At 38.2% G+C, this 26751-nt stretch overlaps 1 protein-coding gene across 1 annotated transcript in view; it reads right to left on the bottom strand.

The window, feature by feature from the left end:
• mboat1 (membrane bound O-acyltransferase domain containing 1) overlaps nt 1-24062 on the bottom strand; it is a 256808-nt gene extending 232746 nt beyond the window's left edge. The window contains exons 1-2 of the mRNA XM_052617611.1: nt 23595-24062; nt 1014-1159 (exon numbers count right to left, since the gene is read on the bottom strand). Coding sequence (XP_052473571.1) covers nt 1014-1159; nt 23595-23690 — 242 coding nt within the window. The 5' untranslated portion in view covers nt 23691-24062. The remainder of the gene's footprint in view (nt 1-1013; nt 1160-23594) is intronic.
• Between the last annotated feature and the right edge of the window lie 2689 nt (nt 24063-26751).

Here is a 26751-nt window from a genome sequence, read left to right as displayed (position 1 = left end):
CCTAGAGATTTATTCAGATCAACACCAAACTTGGTCATTTAAATCTTAAGGCCTTTGCGATGTTAAATTGCGAAGATCTTGAGGTTTCGTTAAAGGGCGTGTCCATGGCGGCCCGACAAATTTCGATGTTTCGCCATGAAAAAGGAAGTTGCTGTAACTCAGACTTACAATGTCCAATCTGCCCCAAACTTCACATGTTAGATAAGACTTCTGCCCTTAACAGATCTACATGCCCATATTCAGTTATAGTCGTAGCACCACCTGCTGGCAACAGGAAGTGACATGTTTTACGTTGCGACAAACTACTCCTAGAAATCTTTTGACATTAATGTATTTTTTGTGGTCAGTATAATCTAAGTATAAGTATAATCTAAGTATAAACCCCTGGATTGGTTATATAACGTTGGACAGAATGTTGATTCGGCCATTGCGTATATTCAGCACACATAAGGTAAACGTTTTTTAGATAAATAAAAACAGGTCGACAAATCGATGAGCATATTTTGTGTCTACGTATTTTTTGCGTCGACGTCATCGATGACCTTGACACGTTGTCCCAGCCCTAGTGTAATGGTTTTTATAATGTACAAACTGTATATTCTATGGCCCTACACCAACCCTACACCTAACCCTCATGGGAAACTTATTTTTACTTTCTCAAAACTCTTTCTGTATGATTTATAAGCGTTTTGAAAAATGGGGACATGGGTTATGTCCTCATAAGTCACCCTCTCCTTGTAATACCCTTGTCATACCCATGTCATTATACAGAATTGTGTCGTGATATGTCACAAAAACAAGAGCACACAGGCACACACACACATACATACATATATACACATACACACACACGTGCTTCTCAGTAAATTAGAATGTCAAGGGAAAAGTTCATTTAATTCAGTAATCTATTGAGAAGCACCTGTATGTATGTATTTTTTTTACATTGTTTAGTGTCATAAAATAGGGTAATATTATAAAATGATACAGTTTTGAACAGAAAATATTTTCCTTACCACCCGAAGCAAAACATAATGAATGAAGCTCCAATAATGGTAGCAACAGCATGTCGAACCTCAGGGGTGTTATGCTGCGGATTGAGACCAAGACGAAACCAAAATGCAACTGCTAGTCCCAAAATCTGACAGGCAATGAAATTCACCTAAAGTGAGAAACAGGTCAAAATGATTAGTATGTAATCAAACACAATGCGCCTTGTTTAGGAAAATTGGGAGTACAATTATTTCTATGCAAAACCTGAAAGTAGTCCATAACTAGCGGCACCTGTCAACTTTTTTGAGGATGACCTTTGACCTCTTGCCCTGAGGGCATCGACCTCTTGACCTGGACTACCCACATTGTGTTGACCCATGACCTTTTAATGATATCCGGCTGTCAATATGATATACGGTTTTAGCATATTTGGAATTCTGTCGTTGACCCACGACCTCCGGGTTGCAATATGAATATCAATTTCGAACAGCGACAGGTCACAAATTACCTTTTTAGGTTCATTCAAATAAACCAGAATTGCACGGATATTTAAATGTAAGAATTTTTGTATGTATAAGTTTAATGTAAAGTGTTTGTTTTTTTTTTTCTTTTTTTCTTGTATGTAGAATTCAGGGAGGTATTTGAATGTCTGTAAGGGACATATTGTGGTAGTTTTATTCTATGAGTAGTTTTATTCTTTGTTCTTAATTTACTTGTTTTTTTTTTTTTTTTGAAAAGCCTTTCTAGGGACTTGAGATGCAAATTAGCTTATGCTATACTCTCTATGTGCAATACATATTTTCCAGTTTTGACTGGGATAATGTTTCTTTTGTACTGTCCCTATACAAATAAACATTTAAATAAAATAAATTATTGTCCTTTTTAGGTACGTTTTGAAATCTCAGATCTAGTTTTTAGGTACAGAAATTGAATAAAGTAATCAAATGTAAAACAGCATTGCATATTGAACTGTATAAATTAAAGATTGTTCTTTATTAAAGTTATAAAAGCTTTTTAATCAAGAGCAGTGAGTGATTTCGTTGTTGTTGCTGTTCGATTTATGTAAAGACTGTCACTTTAAGAGAATGCACTGATACAACAGGCATACGTTCAGCCGGCTATGTCTGCTGTAAAATACTTACCAAGATGGGCATTTTGTCAGATTTAAATTGAACCGCGGTACCAGCACGAGCCGTGTGGGGTGAACCGAATGGTTCGGTAAAAAAAAAAAACAACAACCTAAAAGCAACATTTTTTTTTTTATCCTATTTATTCATGAAAAAATTGTCATCCTTTTATTGCCCTCTTTGCAAAAAATATTTATATAAATATTTTTTATATGACTGGCTTTCATAGTTTAGAAAGATAAAAAGAGAAAATCATTTTTTGATAGACCTGATAATTATTTAAGTATAATCATATCAACTGAAAACGTAGCGTTAAAAGATGTAATAGTGTTTTTTTTTTACCATATAAAATTAGCACCTAACTAGCAACAGCTTTCTTTGTGCTTTGCTCTAGTTTCATCTCACTCCAGTCTAACTTTAAACTGAATGGTTTTATAGGTAATTAACTGCACATTGTTTTAGGCCTATAAATACTGCGGATTATTAAGGCAAAATTTTACTAAACACTCTTGCTAAATGGGGGTAAGCACACTAACTTTCTCATTTCATTATTTTTTTGCGTTTATTTAAAGTTATGTCAGCTGCATGTGTGGAATGCTTGTCACAAGTTGTAAGAGAAGATAAGGCAACTTTTTTTTTTTGACTGCAATTCACACCCAGCGGTAATTCAGCCAAAAGTATTTTCCGAATTCACCATGTGAAACATGGTTTCAGTCTTCCAACCTTAGGCCGGTGACAAACTGGCTGCGTGGCATGAGCGCCGCGTGTCTGAAGCATCCCAGAAGCGTGGCGGATTCTGTGTCTTTACACACCAGAAGCGTGCCTGACGCGGCGCTGGCGCGCTGCTGCTGTAGGGGGAGACCGTTGACAGACCAGGCTCATGTCTTCATTACAACAATATATACTTTTTTTTTTTTTTTACACACCTACACCTACGCCTACTGATAAAGGACACCGTCAAAAGTATTGACGGCGAAATAGATTATGTTTGACAGGTGCAATATTTGAAAATAGATAATTATTATTATTTTTTTTAAATTACATTTATATCTGAATTTATATCAACCTATAGACTTTCAAATATCAAAATATCATGAATTCATATGTATTTGTGTACAAAATTACAAAAAAACACATCTTCCTATTATATTTTGCCTGGAAACGCTTGCAACGCGTGCGCGTGTGTGTCGCGGTAAAAATAGGCATCGGTTCTATTTCTAGCAAGCAAGCGTTTGCCGCGCGGCTCGTGCAGGCGGTCGGTAAGATCTAACCTGTTAACATAGGAGCCGAATTAAAAACCGACACGCCACGCGGCTGAGACGCTTGCGCCACGCATCCAGTGTGTCGCCGGCCTTACCCCTCATTTACACTGAACACGTGTGTGGCGCATTACGGCTGCGACACGGCTACCGGAGATGATCGCGCCCATTCAAGTCAATGCTTGTGTTTACACCGTCCGCGACGCGGCACGTTTCAGAAGCTTCCCAGAAGCGGCTCTCCGCACCGCTTCGCTAAAAATAGGCTCCTAGTCTATTTTTGACGGACGCACGTCCAAGTCGCAGCGGAAATACATAATAAAAGTCAAAAATCCCTGTCAATTTCAAAAGAGACACCCTGTGCAGACTCCCAAACATATTGCATGTATATTGGCAATATATCCTTGGTAGGAGACAAGAAATGGACGACGAGAGATTCATTCTGGAATCAGAAAAACACGTCGGACAGGCACATCACGTGGTCTCACGCATCCAGTCGCTCCGCTTCTGATATGCTCCCGGTGTGAGTTGGCACTGTGTGGAGGACGGAATAAAACCTTGTCGCAGCCGTAATGCGCCGCACACGTGTTCAGTGTAAATGAGGAGTTAGGATGAGTAGATTTTGTTTCAAGGAGAGCGCAAAGACAGAACTGAAGACTGAGAGTGCGCTCGCGGGGGAGGGGCGTATAGCGTTCGGAAGAGCTCTTTATATGAGGTGTATCTTGTGCAAAATCTGCTACTCACTAAGCAAACTGAAAGGAGAACTCCTGTGTATACGCTCGCCAGCTGTCTGGCCAAAATCCCATAGTATTCAAGCGTCAGACGTAAGATATGAGATGTCAGATGTCACGGTCACGTGTTTGAGCTGCGCTCAAACTTTGCGTCTGGATAACGTACGCGTGGATAACCGTCTGGATAACGTACGTGTACATAAGCGTCTGGATAACGTACGCGTGGATAAGCGTCTGGATAACGTACGTGTGGATAAGCGTCTGGATAATGTACGCATGGATGACGTATGTGTGAATAAGTACATTAATAATAATTTGGCTTTGTCCTATTTTGCCCTAAGGAAGGCTTTAAGGTAATAATCATGATAACAGCACCTAAAGTACACATCTGTCTCCTCAGTGGAATAGTCTGGGTCCAGGATATGCAGGTGCATATGAGCCCTGGCAGTTTTGGGACATAGCTGGGGGAGAACTTCTAATTAAAACAAGGGAACGAATAGAGAGCCTTGAATGGGCCCGGCCTTTGTCCAACAGCTTGTGTGAATTCTTTGCCTGAGTCGACTGGATACAGTGACTTTTTTTCTCTCTCTCTTCCCTATTACACATCTATTAAAATAGTTCACTTTTGATTTTTAATAGAAAAGTTGTCATTTCTATTTGTTTCTTTAAGTTAATTTTGAAATATGTTTGGAAAATTTTGGGTTTGGTAAATTCAAGTTTTTGATTTTTAAAGGAACGAGCAAGCTGCAGCTCATTCAGACAGTAAGTTGAGCATTATGTTTGATCAATTTAGCTTTCTCAAACCAACAAGACTTACCTAAAATAAACAGACATAATAGGCCTACACTTCATGCATAAAATAAGAAAAACAAACCGGATGCGATTTCTGTCTTCTTGGTCTGTAGAGCAGGAGCGCTTCACCAACATGATAAATATATCTATAGAATGCTTTTTGCATTTTAAATTATTATTTTAAAACGAAATAATTCAAATCGAAAACAAAAACTGTTATATTGTGAAGTAAAAAAAAAGGCTTTTTTTTTTAACTAACTCTGATCGATTCATGAGACATTCGTTAGTATTAAACTGTTCTGGGCCGGGTTTCCCGTTAATGATTGATCTGCTAAATGAATAAATGTAAATGTAATCACATTTCGCTTGAATCAAGTTAAAGGTGTAAACTGCCGATTGTCCTGCATGTGATCGCATAAATCTGTCTTCTTATGATGCACTTAGGACTTATCGATTAGGATACTCCAGAGCACCCGTAGATCTACGATGATTTTCAAGTGCTACTTAAATTACGATGCTTTTGGGAAACAGACTGTGATATTAAGATCAGTAGTATGAACGTTTTTACGAACTTCTTAGGCTCAAGCTTTTGGGAAACTCAGCCCTGATTTTTTTCAACATTCATTCAAATATTAATATTTATTTCGTGCTGAAAATATTGAAGAGGAAAATATAATTGATTCATGTGCAGTTACTGAACGAATTATCTCCCTAAATTAAGAATAAAAAGCGTAAAAAAAGACGTTTATTGTGTTTACATAGAAGTTTTTTGCATATATGTCCGGAACTGACTCGCTACGACAGACTCCCTGTGATGTGTGATCATAAGGTTTCAGTAGACATCAACACAAAAGAAGGCTACTATATAGTACCAACTTATTTTAATAGATATAATACTTGAAAATGAAAATGTGTCAAAACAGTTTAAAAAATTTTCAAATAGGCATATATAAACGTATTAATTAATTATCAATATATAGGCTATTAATTTGAACATGTAGAGTAGACTACAAGAAACTGCTGTTGTAATAAGCAGCTTTAAGACATAAAAAAAACCTGAACTCTAAAATAATAATCATCTGCTGATCATACAATTATTTAGTTTTCAGAAATGAGGTCTAATGTATAGTGATCATTTTTTCTTTAGAGACATGTTGTATGAACTATTACCAGTAAGTTCATATGTGCTCAGATTAAAATTAGCCTATATTACTATTGTATTATTTTATTTAAGCTGTAACTGTGAATATATTTGGACACTCCATGTTAGTCACTGATTAGACTTACATGATTTAAAATTGATTTTTAGGTGATATTGCTTGAAAAGTGATTTATAATGAGCGCTAAAAAAACTATGTTATGCAGTTTATTTTATTATCAAAGCCTAGACCCTATGTAATTACATAACCTGAGACTAAAAGCTGTGTACACATTTTTGTAATATACATTTTGTCCACTAGAGAGAGCCAAATTATATGGATTAGGCCTATTTGAAAGTGAAAGTCCTGACATTTACCAAGTAACCCATACTCGGAGCTGGTGCTCTGCATTTAACCCATCCAAGTGCACACACACAGCAGTGAGAAGTGAACACACACCCGGAGCAGTGGGCAGCTATAGATCCAGCGCTGGGGAGGAACTGGGGTTCCTCTCGAGAACGGTCTCTCGACATGGCGTTAACGCCTTGGGGACTCCCTTCCTTCCTAACCTACCTGAAATCCTATTGCACAACGCCAGTGAAGTTGCAACTCTCACTGGCCAATGCCAGTCAAGACGGCAAATATGGGCGTGGCCTCGCCACTATACATTGTGCCGTGTTAACCTCAGAATCTTCCTCTTTCAATTATCCTACGAGACAGCTGTTGAGAAGACGCAAGAAGACGGATTTCCCTCTTGGCGTTCCAGCATGTCAAAAGTTTGCACGCTGTGTTCGGGGCCTATCGAGGCCCCGGACACCCACGAGTTTCTGTCTCGCCCATGCGGAGGCAGCACTCAACGGGTCAGGCTGCCCACACTGCGAAGAATTCTCAGTGCGGGTGCTTAGGGCCCGGAAGAATATTGCCCTCGGTGATTTCTCTCGGCAATGTCCCACCGCCGCCAGCGAGCCGCTGGTGGGACGACAGCCGCACGTGGGCGACCGCGCGGAATGGCGCGATTCACCTCCCCCCCGCTCTCCAATGTGCTTGGAGGAGGATCTTTAACCTGTCGCTGGAGCATCGGAGATTGTTTCATTCGGTGCGGCGGGGGGGGCGACGATTTCGACGAGGCACTGTCCCTAACGACGTCCGAGAAGGACTGGGCCCGCTCTCCGGAGGAGCGCTCTGAAGTGGAGGGACACGCTGCATTCCAGGATGAACTCGTCCGGATTCTCACTAAGGCCGTGAGTGGTCTGGGCTTAGAGTGGGAATCCCCCAACGAACCAGCTAAGAGCAAGCTGGATTCTTGGTTCTTTTACTCGGGCCGCCGAGCTGCTGCTCCGAGGAAACGAGCCCCATTCCTCCCAGACCTGCATGACGAGGTCACTAAGGCGTGGGCTGCGCCCCAATCGGCTCGCGCTCATGCTGGTGGGTCAGAAATTTTCACCAAAGTCGATGGAGCGGAAGCCCGTGGATATACGCGCATTCCGCCTGTCGAGGAATCCATCGCTGCACACCTCTGTCCCTCCTCTGCTTCTCTGAAGACAGGTGTAACGCTGCCGTCAAGGCCCTGTCGTTTGACCGCACACGTAGCGGACAAAGCGTACGCGGCCTCGGGAGAAGCAATTTCTGCTCTGCACACGATGGCAGTGCTCCAAGTATTTCAGGCACAGCTTCTGAAATCCCTGGACGAAGGGGGGGCGGATACGGAGGCGTTTAAAGATTTATGCGCAGCAACGGATTTCGCGCACAAAGCCACAAAGACGACGGCCCAGGCGATCGGACGAAGCATGGGCTACATGGTTGTGCTCCACCGGCACCTGTGGCTTACACTCACTGAGCTGAAGGATGCGGACAGGAGGGCGCTGCTCAACTCTCCTGTATCTACATCTGGCCTATTTGGAGATGCAGTCGAGGCTATTGCGGAGCGTTTCTCAGAGGCACAGAAACGCTCTAGGGCGATGAGTCACTTCCTGCCGCGCCGGGCTGCGGCACAGCCTTCTGCGCGCAGTAGATCCTCATCTGCTTCTAACCGGCCGTCGAAGCGACCCCCCGCTGCTTCCACTGCATCAGCACCAGATCCTGAGCCGTCTGTTCGCGCCAAAACCCCGTGGCAGAGGACACCGAAAGAAAGGCGTCAAGGCTTCAAGAAAGGCAGGAACCGTCCCGGGGTAGCTCCTCCGTCGGATCAAAAACCTTGCTCCTGACGAGTGGGCGCAGAGGAGAACATGCATTGCCCTCTGTTCTTCTCGCTGTCGCGCTCTCCCCTGGGCGGGGATGCATTCACAATGCCGTGGCCGAATGCCCGTCTGAATGCATTCCCCCCGCTAAAGATTTTGTCACAAGTGCTGCACAAAATCAGAGAGGAGAAAGCGTCAGTGTTATTAGTTGCTCCGCACTGGCCGAACATGCCTTGGTTTCCCGATCTTCTAGAAATACTAACAGCTCCCCCGTGGCCGATCCCGCTGAGACGAGATCTCCTGTCTCAGGCAGACGGCTCGATATGGCACCCCAACCCAGAATGGTGGAAACTTCATGTGTGGATGGTGTGCGGGAACCGGTAAACCCGGGTTCGTTGTCTCACCGCGTGATGTACACGATTGCGGAGGCACGAGCCCCTTATACGAGACGCCTGTACACTTGTAAATGGGCAGTCTTTGAGAGGTGGTGTGAATCGAATGGTCGGGACCCGGAAAGCTTCCTCGTGTCTGACATTCTGGATTTTCTGCAACAACGAATGGACGGCGGCAGCATGCCCTCTACGCTTAAGGTTTACGTTGCAGCTATCTCAGCTTTTCACACTGCCATTGACGGGCGCTCAGTTGGGAAACACGATCTAGTGATCAGATTTTTGAGAGGCGCGAGAAGACTAAAACCCTCCCGCCCCTCTACAATGCCATCCTGGGATCTGGCTACGGTGCTGGGAGCACTAGCCCTCCCGCCATTTGAGCCACTTCAGTCTGTCGGCTTGAAGGAGCTGACGCTTAAAACCGCGCTGCTGCTCGCCCTTGCTTCGTGCAAGCGCGTGGGGGATTTGCAAGCGCTCTCTGTGAATGCGGACTGTATGCAGTTTGGACCAGGTGATTGTAACGTCACGCTCAAGCCAAAGTTTGGCTATGTGCCTAAATCGCTCTCGACACCGTTTAGAGCTTTCTTTCTGCCTTCTCTCCAGAATCGGAGACTTCATTGGACGGCACCCCGAGTCAGGTGTTGTGTCCGGTAAGGGCTTTACGACTCTGTCAACCGCACAGCTGCGTTTCGGCAATCCGAGCAGCTGTTTGTATGCTTTGGAGGCATCACCAGAGGACAGCCTGTCTCTAAGCAATGGCTGTCACATTGGGTGGTCGACGCTATTGCTTTGGCATATTCTAGCCGTGGTATGGAATGTCCTATTGGTGGTCGAGCCCATTCAACGAGGGCTGTCTCCTCCTCATGGGCGTGGACTAAGGGAATTTCTATCAAAGATATTTGTATGGCGGCTGGATGGTCTTCGCAGAATACCTTCGCCAGATTCTACAACTTGGACGTGCAGTCATTAGCCTCACAGGTTCTATCGGTGAGTACAACCTGTGGTTCTTCCTGCAACCACTAGCCACTCGACGGCGCTGGTGGTTTCGACCAGGTCCTGTAGGGAGAGGTTCAGCCTGTAACGCCTCATACGGTCATTCCCTATGTGTGCCCAACATTTCATTCTATGGTTGTTGCACTGTTTTGCTATACGCTTATATGTGGGTTCACAGGATTGTGTCATATTGTATAGCGATGGGGCTGCGCCTCTTTCAGACATGATTTTTAAATAACCTGTTTGGTCCCCCTCACGGGAATCTATATCCAATCCCGTCGAGGCATGTCGCAGGGTCGCCTCTGATTGGCTGGGGATTAACTTTATCTTAATGTATACAATAATTATTTATGATTGCTCCGCCGAGGCTGAGCCTTTTTAAATCGCTGTTCCCACGGCATTGTTCTATACAGGTCCCCAAGGCGTTAACGCCATGTCAAGAGACCGTTCTCGAGAGAGAACGTCTCAGGTTACTGACGTAACCTCGGCTCCCTGAGAGACGGGAACGAGACATGGCGTAGGCCGCCGTGTTCACTGCTCGGATCTGCTGTACTGTCAATTCAGTCGGAAGATTCTGAGGTTATGCCGCCAACACGGCACAATATATAGTGGCGAGGCCACGCCCATATTTGCCGTCTTGACTGGCATTGGCCAGTGAGAGTTGCAACTTCACTGGCGTTGTGCAATAGGATTTCAGGTAGGTTAGGAAGGAAGGGGGTCCCCAAGGCGTTAACGCCATGTCTCGTTCCCGTCTCTCAGGGAACCGAGGTTTGAACCGTATACCTTCTTGTAAGTAGTCCAAGTCTCTAACCATTAGGCCACAAACTTGTATGAACTTCTATGTCAAAATCAAATTCTCCAGTCAAAAACCCTTACATGATCTATCAATATCAAACTTTGGTCTCAGATGACAAAACCTACAGTACAAATACACACACTACAATAGTTTAGCTTCCTTGAATATAATATGTTATCTTTACTTAGTTGTTATACTTACTAGGTTTTATTAAGTTACAAAATTTGCTAATTTTAAGGCGAATAAAACAACATGCTGCAATGAGTAATTCTTTCTTAAAATATTCAAGTAGCTACAACAAAACCGATGACATTAATTCACCAGTGAGAGGCAGCAGTGCGCTGAAGTGCAACAGGAACAAAACAACAGAAGAAGAAAAAAGGAAGGCGAGCATGCGCAGCAAGCAAAGTTTTGAAGCTGCGTCGAATTTGCTGAAACTAAGAAGTAGAAAGACTGTTTACATTTCACCTCTGGACAAAGAATGATTGATTACTTCTACACAATAATACTAAGGTAAGTTAAAAAAAAATAGTGTGTGGATGTATCTTTCTGTGATTTCTGTGAATGTATCTTTCTGCTAATTTGAACTGACTAACATTAGCTCCTTGTCAGCACCAGTGTTAGCTAACAGGGAGCAACAATCTTTGCTATTCTGCTATTAGAACAAAAACTATAGAAATACACAACTTGTGGCACATTTGGGTAAAGGAAAAAACTTTTAAATACTTTTTTTTTTTTATTTCATTTCTCAAATTGAAAAATGTTTTACTAGTTAAAAATGAAAGCATGTAAATTCCGAGAAACAATTCAAGACCATGCAAAAAGTCGTCAATATGATCTTTATGTGCCACTTATAGTATTAATTGTTAACAGTAATCTTTTGCAAAATTTCCTCTATAATTTTATAACCCTGTGAGGCTTTGGCCACTTTTTAGGTTAAAGTAATTTTTCAGTTTACAAATGTATTTTCATCATTTTAATACAATCATAGTCATTACATGATCAGACATATAAGCTTTAAACTGAATGAGCTCGTTGTTTTGCAGTAATTATTTCTTTGCTGTGTTAAAAACACCGAGTACTGTAACAGAAGAAATGCTGCTTTTGAATTGGTTTTATTACTGATGCCTCAAATAGAGATGTATAGAAAATTTATTTCTATTGTTAAAAATGCAAATATCAAGAAATGAATGTGTCCTTGTTCTACAATTCACAACATTAGTGGAACTTGATTTTATATGAAGAATTATTTTTCATATTTAGGAAAAAACTTGTGTCAGCTGTCTTCTCTGAGCAGCGGTCTTGTGATCACCGGCCTCAGTATAATAAAGGTGAGATATTTCAACAGCAGTAGAGCAGTTTTTGACTCAATCATGTGCTATGCTTTATTTGCAATTTCAAATAATTTATTGCAGTTCCAGAATACCTGTAACCGTATTTCCGTATTTGTAACTGTGTTTCTTTTCACATACCTAAGAGTACACTTCACATCCTAGAACCCATAAAATGTATGATGCTACCTTAAATGTTTAATAGTTTTATTATATTTATTAATAATATTTAAAATAAACAGCGCTTATTGACTTCAATGACTTCTTTATTGACACTTTGAAAAATATGTTTCTATTGTAATTTTTACATTTCTTAAACTTAGTTTTTCTTTTTAAACTAATTAAAAATGCAGATTTGACAGAACTACACACCCATCTGAGGCCTACCTGTTTTAATTCATGATCACCCCGGATACTTCTACAACTAACCCGTTTGGTAAGTTCTCATAGTTAGTAACACCATTTTAGAAAAAATGCCTGTGTATTTGCTGGTATATTACTGAGATACCTTTATAAAGATTAATGTTGATTACATACCTAGTTCAATCAGAAATGAAAAATCTATTCTATCTGTCAATCTATCTGTCAATCTATTCCATAAAAAACTGTGCATCTTCATGACACGAATGAAGATATTTAACCCAAATCTCTGACACCCAAGAAACCATCAAATCGATCCATATGAATGGAGCCGATTAATCTACTTTTTGGGCCAAACTGTTCAATGAATTGTAAGGAGAAGTTTCAGTTATATTTCCACTTGAACTCTGTTAAGCATGGTCTGATGAACTGTTCTTGATCCAGAACTCTTAGCTGAACACACTGAACGTTCTGTAGAAAGCCTAGATGGTAGTCACTGCTCAGGGTTCGTCGTTTGTTTTTGCCTAGCCACCAGTTTCTCTGTAGCTGGGTAACATGCTATTTGAGTTAAGTAAACTAGGTAATATTAAAATTAAAAGTAATATTTAATCTTTCGTAACGTGGGTACTTTTTACATCAGGTTCGATATCTTAACTATTGCATTACTAAGGCAACGACTGACACGTTTATGTTGCATTCAAAAGAGCTCTGTTAACAGCCCAACAGTGAAAAATTAAACCATACCCGTATTAGCACAGAATGGAATGGTTAAGCATTGAGAATTAAGAATGGTTTGGCCTGACAGTGGAAAAGAGGCTAAAATCTTTGAAAGAGGCGTAATTGCTATATGATCAAGTGTCTAATATTTTGGGTAAACAGACATTCAGTTAAAGGACAGAAATATATTTCACTGAAAATGTCTTTATTTGTGTTCTGAAAATAACTAAAAGTCATGGGTGAGTAAATGATGACATGAATTTAAAGTTTGGGTGAACTAACCCAATGTTATGGCAGTGTAGGCAAGACAGAAAACACTGAAAACTGATCATCCACATTTCCATGCTAATATTGTTTTTATTTGGTTTTATACAGGTGTCTGATGCTGATGCAGTCTGGGCACTAGTATCTGTTGTAGGGCTGCAACTAACGATTATTTTCATAATCGATTAATCGGACGATTATTTTTTTCGATTAATCGGATACAGTTTTTGTTTTATTCAGTTTGATTTTTTTTTTGTTTATTGTAACTAAATAAAACCCTAAATCAGGGTATTTATGTTTAAAAGTGTACTTTTAAAAAGTGCAAAAGCCACACATTGAGTTTTACTAATATAATCTTTAATATTTACATTTTAAAACTTAAAACACAAAAGTTTGTCCAGTTTTTAAACAATAAAACTTCTTTAAATATCCAAAATATAAATAAACAAAACAAAATATTGAGTTGTGCTGCTCATATAAACTTCACATTATGAAATTAGGACACAAAGATGTTTGTAATAATATATTAAGCAGCGTATTTTGTTGGAATATCAAAATTATAAATAATAAACAAACAAACGTTACTGTTTGATGCAGAGGTAGAATGCAGAAGAAGAGGAAAACTGTCACTGTTCAGTGTTGTTCATAAGAACATGTTTCTTATTCACTCTTCCAAAACTTTGAATTGGAATGAAAAATGTCAGCATGTCCACATGCTCCGGGCTGAGGCTGGCTCTCTTTTTGGAAGCTATGTTACCTGCAGCGGAAAACAGACGCTCAGATGGTGTTGAGGAGCTTGGGATACACAAGTAGGATTTAGCTAATTTTGCCAAAGTGGGATATTTATCTTTATTATCTCTCCACCAATCCAAAGGATTTTCTTCCTTGGCTAGGGGCCTCTCACCAAAGTAAGCCAGGACTTCATTTCTTATTTGAGTGTTGAGGTCCTCCTCAGCTTTCTCCTCTCTGCTCTCTTCATCACTGCTGCCTCCAGACTCAAGGAGTGAGTCAAGCAAAGATGTTGAAGGTTCAGCTGCAGTTCTTATGGTTGAGGTGGTAATTTGCTGTTGCACCATCTCCCTTCTTGCTGCAAGTGCTTTAGCTTGCACTTTAGCTTGAACAGTTATAATTTGCTCAGGTGACAGAAACTTCAGTCTTCTGAACCTTGGGTCCAGAGCAGAGGAGAGAACCACAGGATTATCTACCTGATCAAAGAGTGTTTCCTTCCATCTGTTTTGAAGCTGCTCAACTGCTGTGACTTGGAAGGACTTCACTGAAGCTGAATCGTAGGTAGCACCTTCAGTGGACTTCAAGAGCCCTTTCACAAGTGGAGGCAATGAAGAGACTGTTATATATTCCTGCCCACTCATAAAAACAGTGGCACATTCAAATGGCTTAAGAGCAGTGCAAAGCTCTTCAAGCAGACTCCACTGGTCTGGTTTCAAGTCAAGATAGCGTTTGTCTCTGTGAGTGAGGGATGGGTCAGATAGAGTTGCAGTTACAGGCCACCTCTGTTCAATCAGTCTGTTAATCATGTAGAATGTACTGTTCCATCTAGTACTTACATTCTGAACAAGCTTATGCTCAGGTGTGCCCATTTGTTTCTGTTTGTCTTTCAGCTTGCTGCAAGCTTGCTCACTTTTTTTGAAATGCTCCACAAGACATCTTGCAGCTCCAACAGCTCTTTGAATGCCTGTGTTCTTTAATGCAGCATTAATCACCAACTGCAAGGTGTGGCCAGTGCAGCGTATACTGCTCCACCCATGTTTCTCCTCCAGTAATTTTGCAGCGGCCACAATGTTCGCACCATTGTCATGTACAATGGCACAAATTTTCTCAGAAGGGATTTCAAACTTGACTGCTACTTCTTCCAACCACTCTGCAATGTTGGTTGAGGTATGTCTGTCTTCGAGTGGCATGGTGGTAAGGCAGACAGATGTCATCTTCCAGTCATTCCCAATGTAATGGCATGTAATGCCAAGGTAAGCTTCAGTGGCAACACTTGTCCATATATCAGTAGTTAAAGCCATTCTACTGTTGGTGGTGTTTATAGCACTCTTAATTTTTTGGAATGCCTCCTGATACTTCCTCTCCATTAATTTTGTGAAGTGGGTCCTTGAGGGAAGAATATATCCTGGGTTGAGTGTGCCTACCATTTTTTTGAATCCTTCATATTCCACCATTGACATTGGCCGCATGTCAGTTACCAACATATTAAGTATGACATCTGTTACAATGGCTGCTTGTTGAGGAGTGCATGGGGGATTTCTCCTCTGAACAAATTCACTCATGGTGAGCTGTTTCTTTCTGAAATAAAAAAAACAACATTTGAGTATGCAAGGAGAGGCAATTTATGTGTAAATCAATATTTGCATTGTTTTTAATGATAATTACTGTTGGCAAGTTGACAACCATGATTAATGAAAAAAAAAATCAAAATTATATACAACATTATGTTTTAACAATTTTTGGTAAAACAAATTTACACAGACATGATGTTCAGATGTAAAGATATAAACCAAAACATCTAAAATATATAATAAATAAAATTTTTATTTAAAATTAAATTAATTATAAGGATATATTGATCAATTAAATATAGAAAGAATGAAAACAAGCGTGTGAACGTAGTAGAGCCGCAGTAGATCGAAACTTTTTTAAAACTTTTTATTACATGGCTTGGTTGAATTCCAATGTAGAATGCGGTCTGTTATTTCTTGATAACAGACCGCTCGCTGCGAAATATAACACATCGTTGCCATGAAAAACAGAGCGTTGCTATGGACGCAGGATCTGTAGAGACGAAACGGACTATTTTCTTTAGTGAAAGCAATACAATCGTTTTTAAATCAATACACTCAGGACAGGAAAAATTATGCATTCGCTAAAAACCACTGACTACAGTGACTAAAAAAACAATCTTTTACTACTGCTGTTATTAACTGCCTTTATATTTAATTTGCCTTTAACCATTTAATTTAACCTATTTCTGCGCTATTATAATGCATCACTTATGTTGCGAGCGAACTGATTGCGCAACCTGACGCTCGAGACAAAATAGATCTAGTGTGACTGTCCCGAAGTTGGTAAACAAAGCTGTTTACACAGTAGCATTGAATTAAACCAGACTATACTATTTTCACATCTTCATATAATGAGAATATAGGCTACAGTTTTTGCTTACCGTGCTGATGTTTCACCTTCATCCGTGACAACGTGTTTCCTCTTCATGTGTTCGTGCATTACTGTGGTACTTCCATGACACACAAGCTCAGCTTTGCATAACTTGCAGATTACAGTCTTATTTGCTGCATTTAATGTAAAATGCTCCCATGCCTTAGATGACTTGGGGCGCACACTTTTTTCTGCCGCCGATTGATCTGTCATTTCTCTCCGATTAACATTACTCTCTGCCATTTCGTGTGTGACTGTTGTCATGAAAGTGACGTCATCAGTAACGCTCCCCGTGACGTGAGCAGACCAACTAATCGACAATGACATTCGTTGACAACGATTTTCATAATCGATTATTATCGATTTTATCGATTAGTTGTTGCAGCCCTAATCTGTTGGCTTGCTGACTATCACTGACCATGAAGTACTTCTCCAAATCTTGACCCAGTGTCTTCTGCCATAATTGTTCAGGGTAGTACTGCAAAGAATAGTCTCCAGGGTCTGCCTCCAACATTTGCTTCCCGACCACCATGTGCTACGTTTGCATCACTACATGTGGGTTACCCTGATACTGTGAAGAGCACCTACAATATGATGCTTGACTTGGGACAGAAAAAAAAACATTGGCAACTTGTGAGGCCAACTCATTGCCGTATTTAAAATCATTGGACCACTACCTCCATTGTTTAACATAACTAAAAGCAGATTGTTTTTGCTTTGTTTCAAAATTTTTGTAATACGAGTTAAAACTACATTGAAAAAAATATATCATCTTTAACTTTGAACTGTCACTACATTTGATTTAGGGTAATTATGTGTGTGAAGAATAGAACATTGTTGTCATGAATTTGTAATAGATTTTTGAAGTACTTAAGTTAATAGATAAATTGTAACTTTTTTTTAAAAGGCAATTGGTCAAAACTACATTTCTGTTCAAGTAAATACAACTTAGAAATTCCAAGTTGCAGGAAATGTTACTTGATTTAGCTAAATTTAAACGAGTTGTTTGAAATACGTACATAATGTACTTAATTTAGTTGTTGAAAATAGTAATTCTGAGTTACACGTTTACAATACTTATATATAAACCTTTGTTAGTACAAATTACTATTCTTATTTCACTTTACTTGTTTTTTTCAAGGCAATCTGTTTGCATGCTTTTTTTAAATAAGGTTTACTCACTATTATAATTTACAGTGCAGACAACCTCCCTGCCCAGTGCACACTAGTGAGATAAATTCAAAACACTGTAATTGTAATAAAGTACTGTAACTATACTGTACTACACTGTGTGATTCTTTCAGCTCTCTCTCCAGTGCTAGGATGCATTTTTAAAGCAGTCACCTGTGCTCCTGTTCATAATTTCCTGAGATGCTACTGAATGCTTGCTTATGGATAATTGTGTGTTATTTGAGTTCACACTGTGACACAAATTGTAATGTGTGTGTGTGTATATATGAATATTATAGAATATTATAATTTCTAAACTACTAAATTATTAAAACATTACATGATTGAAGTGTTTACTCATGGCCCATGGTCCATTGTTAATTTCGAATTTGGCCTTTGGATTTAACTATTAATGCATTAAGCCATTTTTCAATTTATGTTTTCTGGTGGACAAAATACTTAAACTTATACAAATGTTGTCTTTTTGGTTTATACTGTCCTTATCTTGTTGCCATTAGTTATATATGATGCTTACAAGAAAGCTGTGAATTGGTTGTTCCTGGTTGTTGTTTTACATGTGCACTTCTAAATAACATTGTAAGTTCATTGATTAGATATACTGCAGTGTAATTTTAATTTTACTCATCATATTTTCGTCAGCATTCTGAAGATTATGAAATATTTGGGGATTTGGAGGAGCTAATTGTTATAACATGCAGGTTTTTCTTTCTTTTTGCTCCGAACAAAAAAAAAAGAAGAAAAAAAAAGCACTTAACTACAGCACTTAAGACATTTGACAAAATCACACACACAAATGAAAAAAAAAAAAGATATTAAAAATGACAAGGCGCTTTACGTCAAGTAGCTTCTCACGCGAGAAGGGGGGCGACAAAAACACCATTTTTACGAAGGTGTGAAGAGTTAATCTAGCTGTGTTCGCTTTTGCAAGAGAAGTACAATGTTTTGATAATTGGGTGAAAGGTTTTCTTATTTGTGTTTAGAGTTTAGCAAAAATAGCCAATAGTTACAAAAAATGTGCTTCAGCGATCAGAAAAAACTGGAATAGTGTAATTTTGCCACCTACTGGCGGTTTTCAATTCACATTTAAAGTACCTTTCCATTTTTCTTTTTCTTTATAATTGTAAATATCAGTAAGCTATTCAACGTTTTAGGATTAAAATATCAAAACATTATTTCTGCATTTGTAACTGCAGGTTAAAGGATTCATGTCCTGCATTAAACAGTGTGTAAATACATCTAAATGCCTCTTCAGATGCAGCGTGTTTCCTCTGCATTGCAAAGATTTTTATTGGTTTGGTAACAACCCTGAATTTCATATAAAACGTATAATTTTATATATATTTTTGCAGACACTTTATTGATTGAATTTAAGAATTTGATGCTAAATATAATGCACTCTTCTAGGAAAAAATATAAAATGCCCATTAAGGGTGAAAATAACCTTTGTTGGAAAATATTAATTTCCATCACTGCTGTGAACTGACTACGCAGAATGTGAAGCATATCAATAACTTTAGGAGTCATCTTCTACCACACTCAGAAAAATATAGTCTGACTTTGTTATGGCTAAACATTTCGGAAAATACTGAGATATCATTTTTGTCTCTATCGCACCCTTATACAGTATTGTTCAAAATAATAGCAGTACAATGTGACTAACCAGAATAATCAAGGTTTTTCGTATATTTTTTTATTGCTACGTGGCAAACAAGTTACCAGTAGGTTCAGTAGATTCTCAGAAAACAAATGAGACCCAGCATTCATGATATGCACGCTCTTAAGGCTGTGCAATTGGGCAATTAGTTGAATTAGTTGAAAGGGGTGTGTTCAAAAAAATAGCAGTGTGGCATTCAATCACTGAGGTCATCAATTTTGTGAAGAAACAGGTGGCCCCTATTTAAGGATGAAGCCAACACTTGTTGAACATGCATTTGAAAGCTGAGGAAAATGGGTCGTTCAAGACATTGTTCAGAAGAACAGCGTACTTTGATTAAAAAGTTGATTAGAGAGGGGAAAACCTATAAAGAGGTGCAAAAAATGATAGGCTGTTCAGCTAAAATGATCTCCAATGCCTTAAAATGGAGAGCAAAACCAGAGAGACGTGGAAGAAAACGGAAGACAACCATCAAAATGGATAGAAGAATAACCAGAATGGCAAAGGCTCAGCCAATGATCACCTCCAGGATGATCAAAGACAGTCTGGAGTTACCTGTAAGTACTGTGACAGTTAGAAGACGTCTGTGTGAAGCTAATCTATTTTCAAGAATCCCCCGCAAAGTCCCTCTGTTAAAAAAAAGGCATGTGCAGAAGAGGTTACAATTTGCCAAAGAACACATCAACTGGCCTAAAGAGAAATGGAGGAACATTTTGTGGACTGATGAGAGTAAAATTGTTCTTTTTGGGTCCAAGGACCACAGGCAGTTTGTGAGACGACCCCCAAACTCTGAATTCAAGCCACAGTACACAGTGAAGACAGTGAAGCATGGAGGTGCAAGCATCATGATATGGGCATGTTTCTCCTACTATGGTGTTGGGCCTATTTATCGCATACCAGGGATCATGGATCAGTTTGCATATGTTAAAATACTTGAAGAGGTCATGTTGCCCTATGCTGAAGAGGACATGCCCTTGAAATGGTTGTTTCAACAAGACAATGACCCAAAACACACTAGTAAACGGGCAAAGTCTTGGTTCCAAACCAACAAAATTAATGTTATGGAGGGGCCAGCCCAATCTCCAGACCTTAATCCAATTGAGAACTTGTGGGGTGATATCAAAAATGCTGTTTCTGAAGCAAAACCAAGAAATGTGAATGAATTGTGGAATGTTGTTAAAGAATCATGGAGTGGAATAACAGCTGAGAGGTGCCACAAGTTGGTTGACTCCATGCCACACAGATGTCAAGCAGTTTTAAAAAACTGTGGTCATACAACTAAATATTAGTTTAGTGATTCACAGGATTGCTAAATCCCAGAAAAAAAAATGTTTGTACAAAATAGTTTTGAGTTTGTACAGTCAAAGGTAGACACTGCTATTTTTTTGAACACACCCCTTTCAACTAATTGCCCAATTGCACAGCCTTAAGAGCGTGCATATCATGAATGCTGGGTCTTGTTTGTTTTCTGACAATCTACTGAACCTACTGGTAACTTGTTTGCCACGTAGCAATAAAAAAATATACTAAAAACCTTGATTATTCTGGTTAGTCACATTGTACTGCTATTATTTTGAAAAATACTGTATATAGCCTATTTAATTCTTCTTTGCTTGTTTGTACACTTAATTCACTGATCATCAAGCTTAAAATAATCGTTATCGTTGAGAAAACCTAAGATAAGCTTGAGGACTCGACAAATAAATAAATAAATAAATATCAGCCTATTCTCACCATCATTACTCCAGTCTTCTTTGAGACATGGTCCTTCAATGTATTTTCAATGTCGGAAACAATTGTGCTGCTTAGTATTTTTCTATGATATTTTTACAGGATTGATTCGTGTATCCTGGCATATTATTATTCAAAATATAGAAATCTTTATAATTTAACAACATTGCTGAATAAATGTTTACATTTAAAAAAAAGGAAAAAAAATATTGAATAATAAAATTATACTATAATCCTAATTTAGATTTTAAATGTAAAATATAAGAGAGGTGCTTGAAAAACTGAACATTAATCAGGCATAATGTATTTTACAGTCTTTATTATATTACAGCAACAGTCTCAGATCTAGCAGCCGATTGCGATCGATGGGTTGGCCATCAAGCCGATCAAGTGCTGCAGGCTACATTAAAAATGTAAAAAGATAAAAACACAATAACCCTGAAAAGTAATTTCAAAAAGGATTTCATAAAAATAAACGGAACAATTATTGTACATTGAATTGGCCGGGGAAAAGACTCACTAAAAAACCCCAATCACACAAAAAAAAAAAAAAGTCAGATGCAGACGTCACGTTATAATGCAGACGGAGATGTCACGTTGTAATGCATAACTTCACTGCTACATGTGAATCACGCGTGAACGTCTGACTCGACACTTCACTGCCACACGTGATTTACGTGACGTCTGCGTGATGTCTACGCCTCGTCTGAAATGAATGGATTCAATAGCAAAAAATCAAGACGTCAGTGAGACGTTCAGTGAGACGAGTGCATGTTACAACGTCATATTAAAGATCTCATCGGAACGCCATAGGAGCGCTGTGCTCGTTCTCTCCGTCACTCCGTCAGTAGCCTGTTTCACTCACTAAACCCAATTACAGATCAAATAAGGCTTTGGTGGGACAAAAAATAGTTTTGGCGGCCGACAAAAAATTTTCAATGTAGGAAAAACCCTGCATGTAAGGGAGGAAACACAAGCAATCTGTCAAAGCATCTTCCAAAAGTGTATTATATGCAGACAGAGAAATGCAAAGTTTTCGGCTGCCTAACACAACATAAAGTACCGATAAGAATACCATTAAAGTACTGGACAGTTAAGCAATATCGGAAAGAATAGTAATACCGTTAAAACCTTAACGATACCCATCCCTAGTTATAATTGGTCATTGCTTCCTTTTTTAATATTTTAAAGATTTATTTTCTTGAAAAATGTTTTTACAGAAAGATGGATTCATTTGATAAGTTACAGTAAAGACTTTTAAATTGATTAAAAAAAAAAAAAAATCTAAATAAATACTGCTCTTTTGCAAGCTCTATTAAAAAAATACTGACAAATTTAATGGTTTCTACAAAATATTGGGCAGTACAACTGTTTTAACCATGGATAATAATCAGAAATGTTTCCTGAGCAGTAAATCATCATATTAGAATGATTTCTGAAGATCATGTTACACTGAAGACTGGAGTAATGATGTTGAAAGTTCATTTTACAGGGATAAATTACATTTTACAATGCATCCACATAGAAAACAATTATGTAGTTATATTACACAATATTACTGTTTTTACGGTCTGTTTAATCCAATAAGGCTTAAGATGTGAGATTTTTTTTGTTTTTTCTACGTGAAAGATGTATTTAATGTGTCAAATGTCAATATACTCTTGTGAATTGTGTTATTTTGACTAATTATGAATATGAAAAATAATACGCGGTTGTAATTAGGCCTGAAAAGACTTCTTTTCAACTTTACCACCAAATTTAGATGTAATTTAAACCTTTTCACCTTTCACTTTATAACCACATTTAGACGTAATTTGGACATCTTTTCACCTTTCAACTAAATTTTAACATTGTTTAGAAGTCTGTCAATGACGTCTTTTTAACATGTTTTTGCTGGGTACTCTAGAATGAAAAAAATTAGATTGTTTCTATGGTAATTGTATGAAAAACAGTAGCCTAAATACATTAAGTATCCACTAAGTACTGTTGGTCTTCGGATAGATTATACTTGTTTAAGGGGGATCCTTGGAAAACCCTGGTTTAATAGATTTTAACTTGAGTTTGCAAAGAAATCTATAATCTCCAAGAGCTTAAACATCATTAAATGTTACGTTTATTTTTTATATAGAAACGATATTTAAAAAAGTCAAACTGCAAGATATGACAATGTAAAACAAAGATACAATATTATGTCTCTTTTAATATAGCACATAGAATAATACTTGCATAAAGAGACTCTTAAACACTCCTATTTGATACCCGCGTTTTTCTGTTTTTACTCAAGTTGTTATTATAAGGCACATTGGTCAAAGTCTGTTGTTGTAATAAAAGTGCTGTAAATTAACTGTTACGCTGTTCATTATTTCAAAGCAGCTTTACAGCAAAATGTTCCAGCACTAATAGGCTATCTGAAATCCAACAGGAGGAATAATTATAATAAATTATATATATGGCCTCTTAGTTTTTTTAATTATGTCCCGGGCAAGCAAGTTCTAAATTGTGACAAAGAAAGAAAAACACAAAAAGTTGTTAGTATTGGAAGGGGGGAGAAACTTGTGAAACCAGTTCCTCTGAAACCAGTTCTGCTCCTGAACTGAGTCATTGTTTGCTGAGTTCACTAGGCCTAGGAGTTGTACAATAGGATACAACTTTAAGAAATTTTACAATGGGTACTTGCTATTTGTCCGTCAAATACTTTTAGATATCGGCTTTCTTGTGATTGTTTAAATCATAGCCCAAGGAAAATCACAAGTGGAATTTATTTATCTTTTTGATTACTTACCTGATCCAAAGGAACTCCAACTTGATCGCTGACTGAACTTAACCAGGTGCATCCAGTAGTTTTAAATGCGATGTCTGTGTTTTCCTTTTTGTCCATTTTGCATTGTGTAGATCCCTGTATCACCTGACAAATATCGACGTCGTATCGCCAAACTTTAAGCGTAGTATATATTAGAAATACTTATACAGAATTAGCATGGTGAAGACAAATCAAACGCTCCGTATCAAAGAGCTAAAGTTGTGTGTTGAAGTAGGTTGAAGGCGGGGCTGGTTGAGCTGTCAGCAGGGAATCAAGTGATCTTATTGGAGTGTGTTAAAATCAAAAATTAAAGGAACGCCTCGCATTGAAAGAGGCGGCTCAAGGGAGGAGTAACACATATTCAGAGTTTTCCTCTCCCAGTCCCACGTATTTGGCGTGAGAAGCACGCTTTGGCTCTGTCTCCCGTATGCAGTGCAGAAGCAGCACGGACTAATATTTCTTTCACACAAGACATCACTGATCCGCGGCTGTTCACCACAAACAACATCCCAGATAGCACATACGTCTAGCTGATATCGATAAGATAAACAAAGTTGCATCGCCAAAATGGAGCTCGGAGAGCGTTTGCTAATTGGGAAAATGTCGCCGAGACGTCGGGAAAAAGATCGCAAATGCTGTCCGGTGTTGTTCCGATCTTACTCTGCCCATTTAACTTTTTTATGAATGTCATGAGTTATAGTTAGTCGCATTTTTTCTCACATATGCATTCATGGAGTACAGACCAAAAGTTTGGAAACATTACTATTTTTAATGTTTTTGAAATAAGTTTCTTCTGCTCATCAAGCCTGCATTTATTTGATCAAAAAAAAAGTAATACTGTGAAATATTATCACAACTTAAAATAAGTTTTCTATTTGAATATACTTAAAAAATATATATATATTTATTCCTGTGATGCAAAGCTGAATTTTCAGCATCATTAGCCTACTCCAGCCTTCAGTGTCACATGTAACATCCAGTCTATCACATGAAATCATTCTAATATTCTGATTTATTATGAGTGTTGGAAACAGTTCTGCTGTCTAATACATTTGATGAATAAAAGGTTGAAAACTGCATTTATTCAACAACAACAACAAAAAAATTCTAATAATATATATTCTAATAATATATTTTATTTACAGTCACTTTTTATCAATTTAACACATCCTTGCTGAATAAAAGTATTGATTTTATTTAAAAAAAAGAAAGAAAAAAAATGACTGACCCCAAATTACTGACCAGTATTGTATATTGTTATTACAAAATATTTATATTTTAGAAACCTAGCTTCTTCTTTTTGTTTTTTACTTTTTATTCATCAAAGTATATTAAAAAAGTATCACGTGTTCTGAAAAAATATTAAGCAGCAGAACTGTTTCCAACTTTGATAATGAATCATCATATTAGAATGATTTCTAAAGGATCATGTGATGATCCTAAAAATTCAGCTTTGCATCACATAAATAAATGATAATTTAAAATATAATAAATTTAAAAACAATTATTTTACATTGTAATAATATATCACAATATTACATTTTCTTCTTTATTTTTGATTAAATAAATGCAGGCTTGATGAGCAGAAGAAACTTCTTTCAAAAACATTAAAAATAGTAATGTTTCCAAACTTTTGGTCTGTACTTTATATACAAAATAACACGCTATATAATGAGGCAAATAAATGTTTGCAATGTAACACTTTTTAAAGTAGCATCTGTCATTACATCAAACAAATAAAATACAATTTTAAGGTCACAGACTCACCAAAATTATTTTATCATTACATCATGTCATGGAGAATGTGTGCTCAAAAAGCATTTGATTGCAGGCTCAACAGAACAGGTGTATATATGGGGTATAATTGTCACAGCCTTAACTGCTACACCTGTTAAAGTTTCTCCCCACTGACCCAAATGTATTTTATTATCAAATCATGTTATGGAGGATGTGTGCTAAAAAGCATTTGATTGTTGCATCAACAGAACAGGTTTACATGAGGGGTATTATTTTCACAACCTTAACTGCTACACCTGTTAAAGAGATAGTTCACCCATAAATGAAAATTAGGTGTTTTTCTGCTTACCCCCAGGGCATCCAAGATGTAGGTGACTTTAGCACTATTCGGACGGGACTAGTTTTCTAAACTACGTTTGAGTTTCGATTCTTACCACCTGACGTCTGTGATTTTCATGTACCAATTCGGATGGGACTAACATCTCCATGTTTATTACAGAGGTGGGAGGGTCTGATTTGTGCATCTGGGCATCACAGAGATCACGCGCTCTGTATGCGTGCATTGCATTCATTCAGAATGATTGCCTTAGTATTATTACACAATAAATACTAAATGGCTAGTATAGCAAACCATGTTAGTGTGTGGTTCCTTTAGTTTAACTTGTTTTCCTTTTTTTTCTTTTTTTTATTAAATGTAATTAAAACATTATGTAACTGAGTACATAAATGAACGTGAGTAATCTTACCTGATGCTTATATTACAATAGCCAGTATTAACAGTTTACGCGATCTTGCTCTTGATTTTATTATTTTTATTTTTTATTATTAGCTATATATTTGCCGCTAAGCAAATATATCAAACATCCGCGCGGTAAGAGCATCTACGGTAATTCACGTTTGCCAAAACACACAAGGAAACGCGTGGTGAAATAAAATATCACTGGCAATCACAGACATTCGCATTCGGACGGGATAAGTTTTCTCAGAGGATCACCTGAGTTTGCTGAAAAATGGTAGGTAATTTGCTCTGGAATTATCACAGAGGTTATGTGAGAAAAACACAGACGTGGCAGATTCGGATGGGATTAAAATCACCAAGTACGTCTGTGAAACGCAGATTTCTCTAACGACCCCCTGTAAAACTAGTCCCGTCCGAATAGGGCTTCTGTTTCTTCAGTAGAAAACAAATTATCATTTTTAGCTCCAGTCATTGCAGTCTCTCAGCCATACAATGCATGGCAAATGATAACAGAATCTCTTAGAGTAAAAAAATACAAAACATGCATAAGGCTTGTCTTCGTGTTGCTCTATATGTCATGGTAGGAAATCCATTGTTTCCTCCGTGTCATGTTTTGTGTTTGTTTTTGTACTCACGTAGTCTCCATGTGCTCGTCTGGTTGAT

This window comes from Carassius gibelio, chromosome A16, assembly GCF_023724105.1.
Source record: "Carassius gibelio isolate Cgi1373 ecotype wild population from Czech Republic chromosome A16, carGib1.2-hapl.c, whole genome shotgun sequence".
NCBI classification, from domain to species: domain Eukaryota; kingdom Metazoa; phylum Chordata; class Actinopteri; order Cypriniformes; family Cyprinidae; genus Carassius; species Carassius gibelio.
The sequence above is the reverse complement of the archived record's forward strand: the minus strand, read 5'-3'. Positions and strand labels throughout refer to the sequence as shown.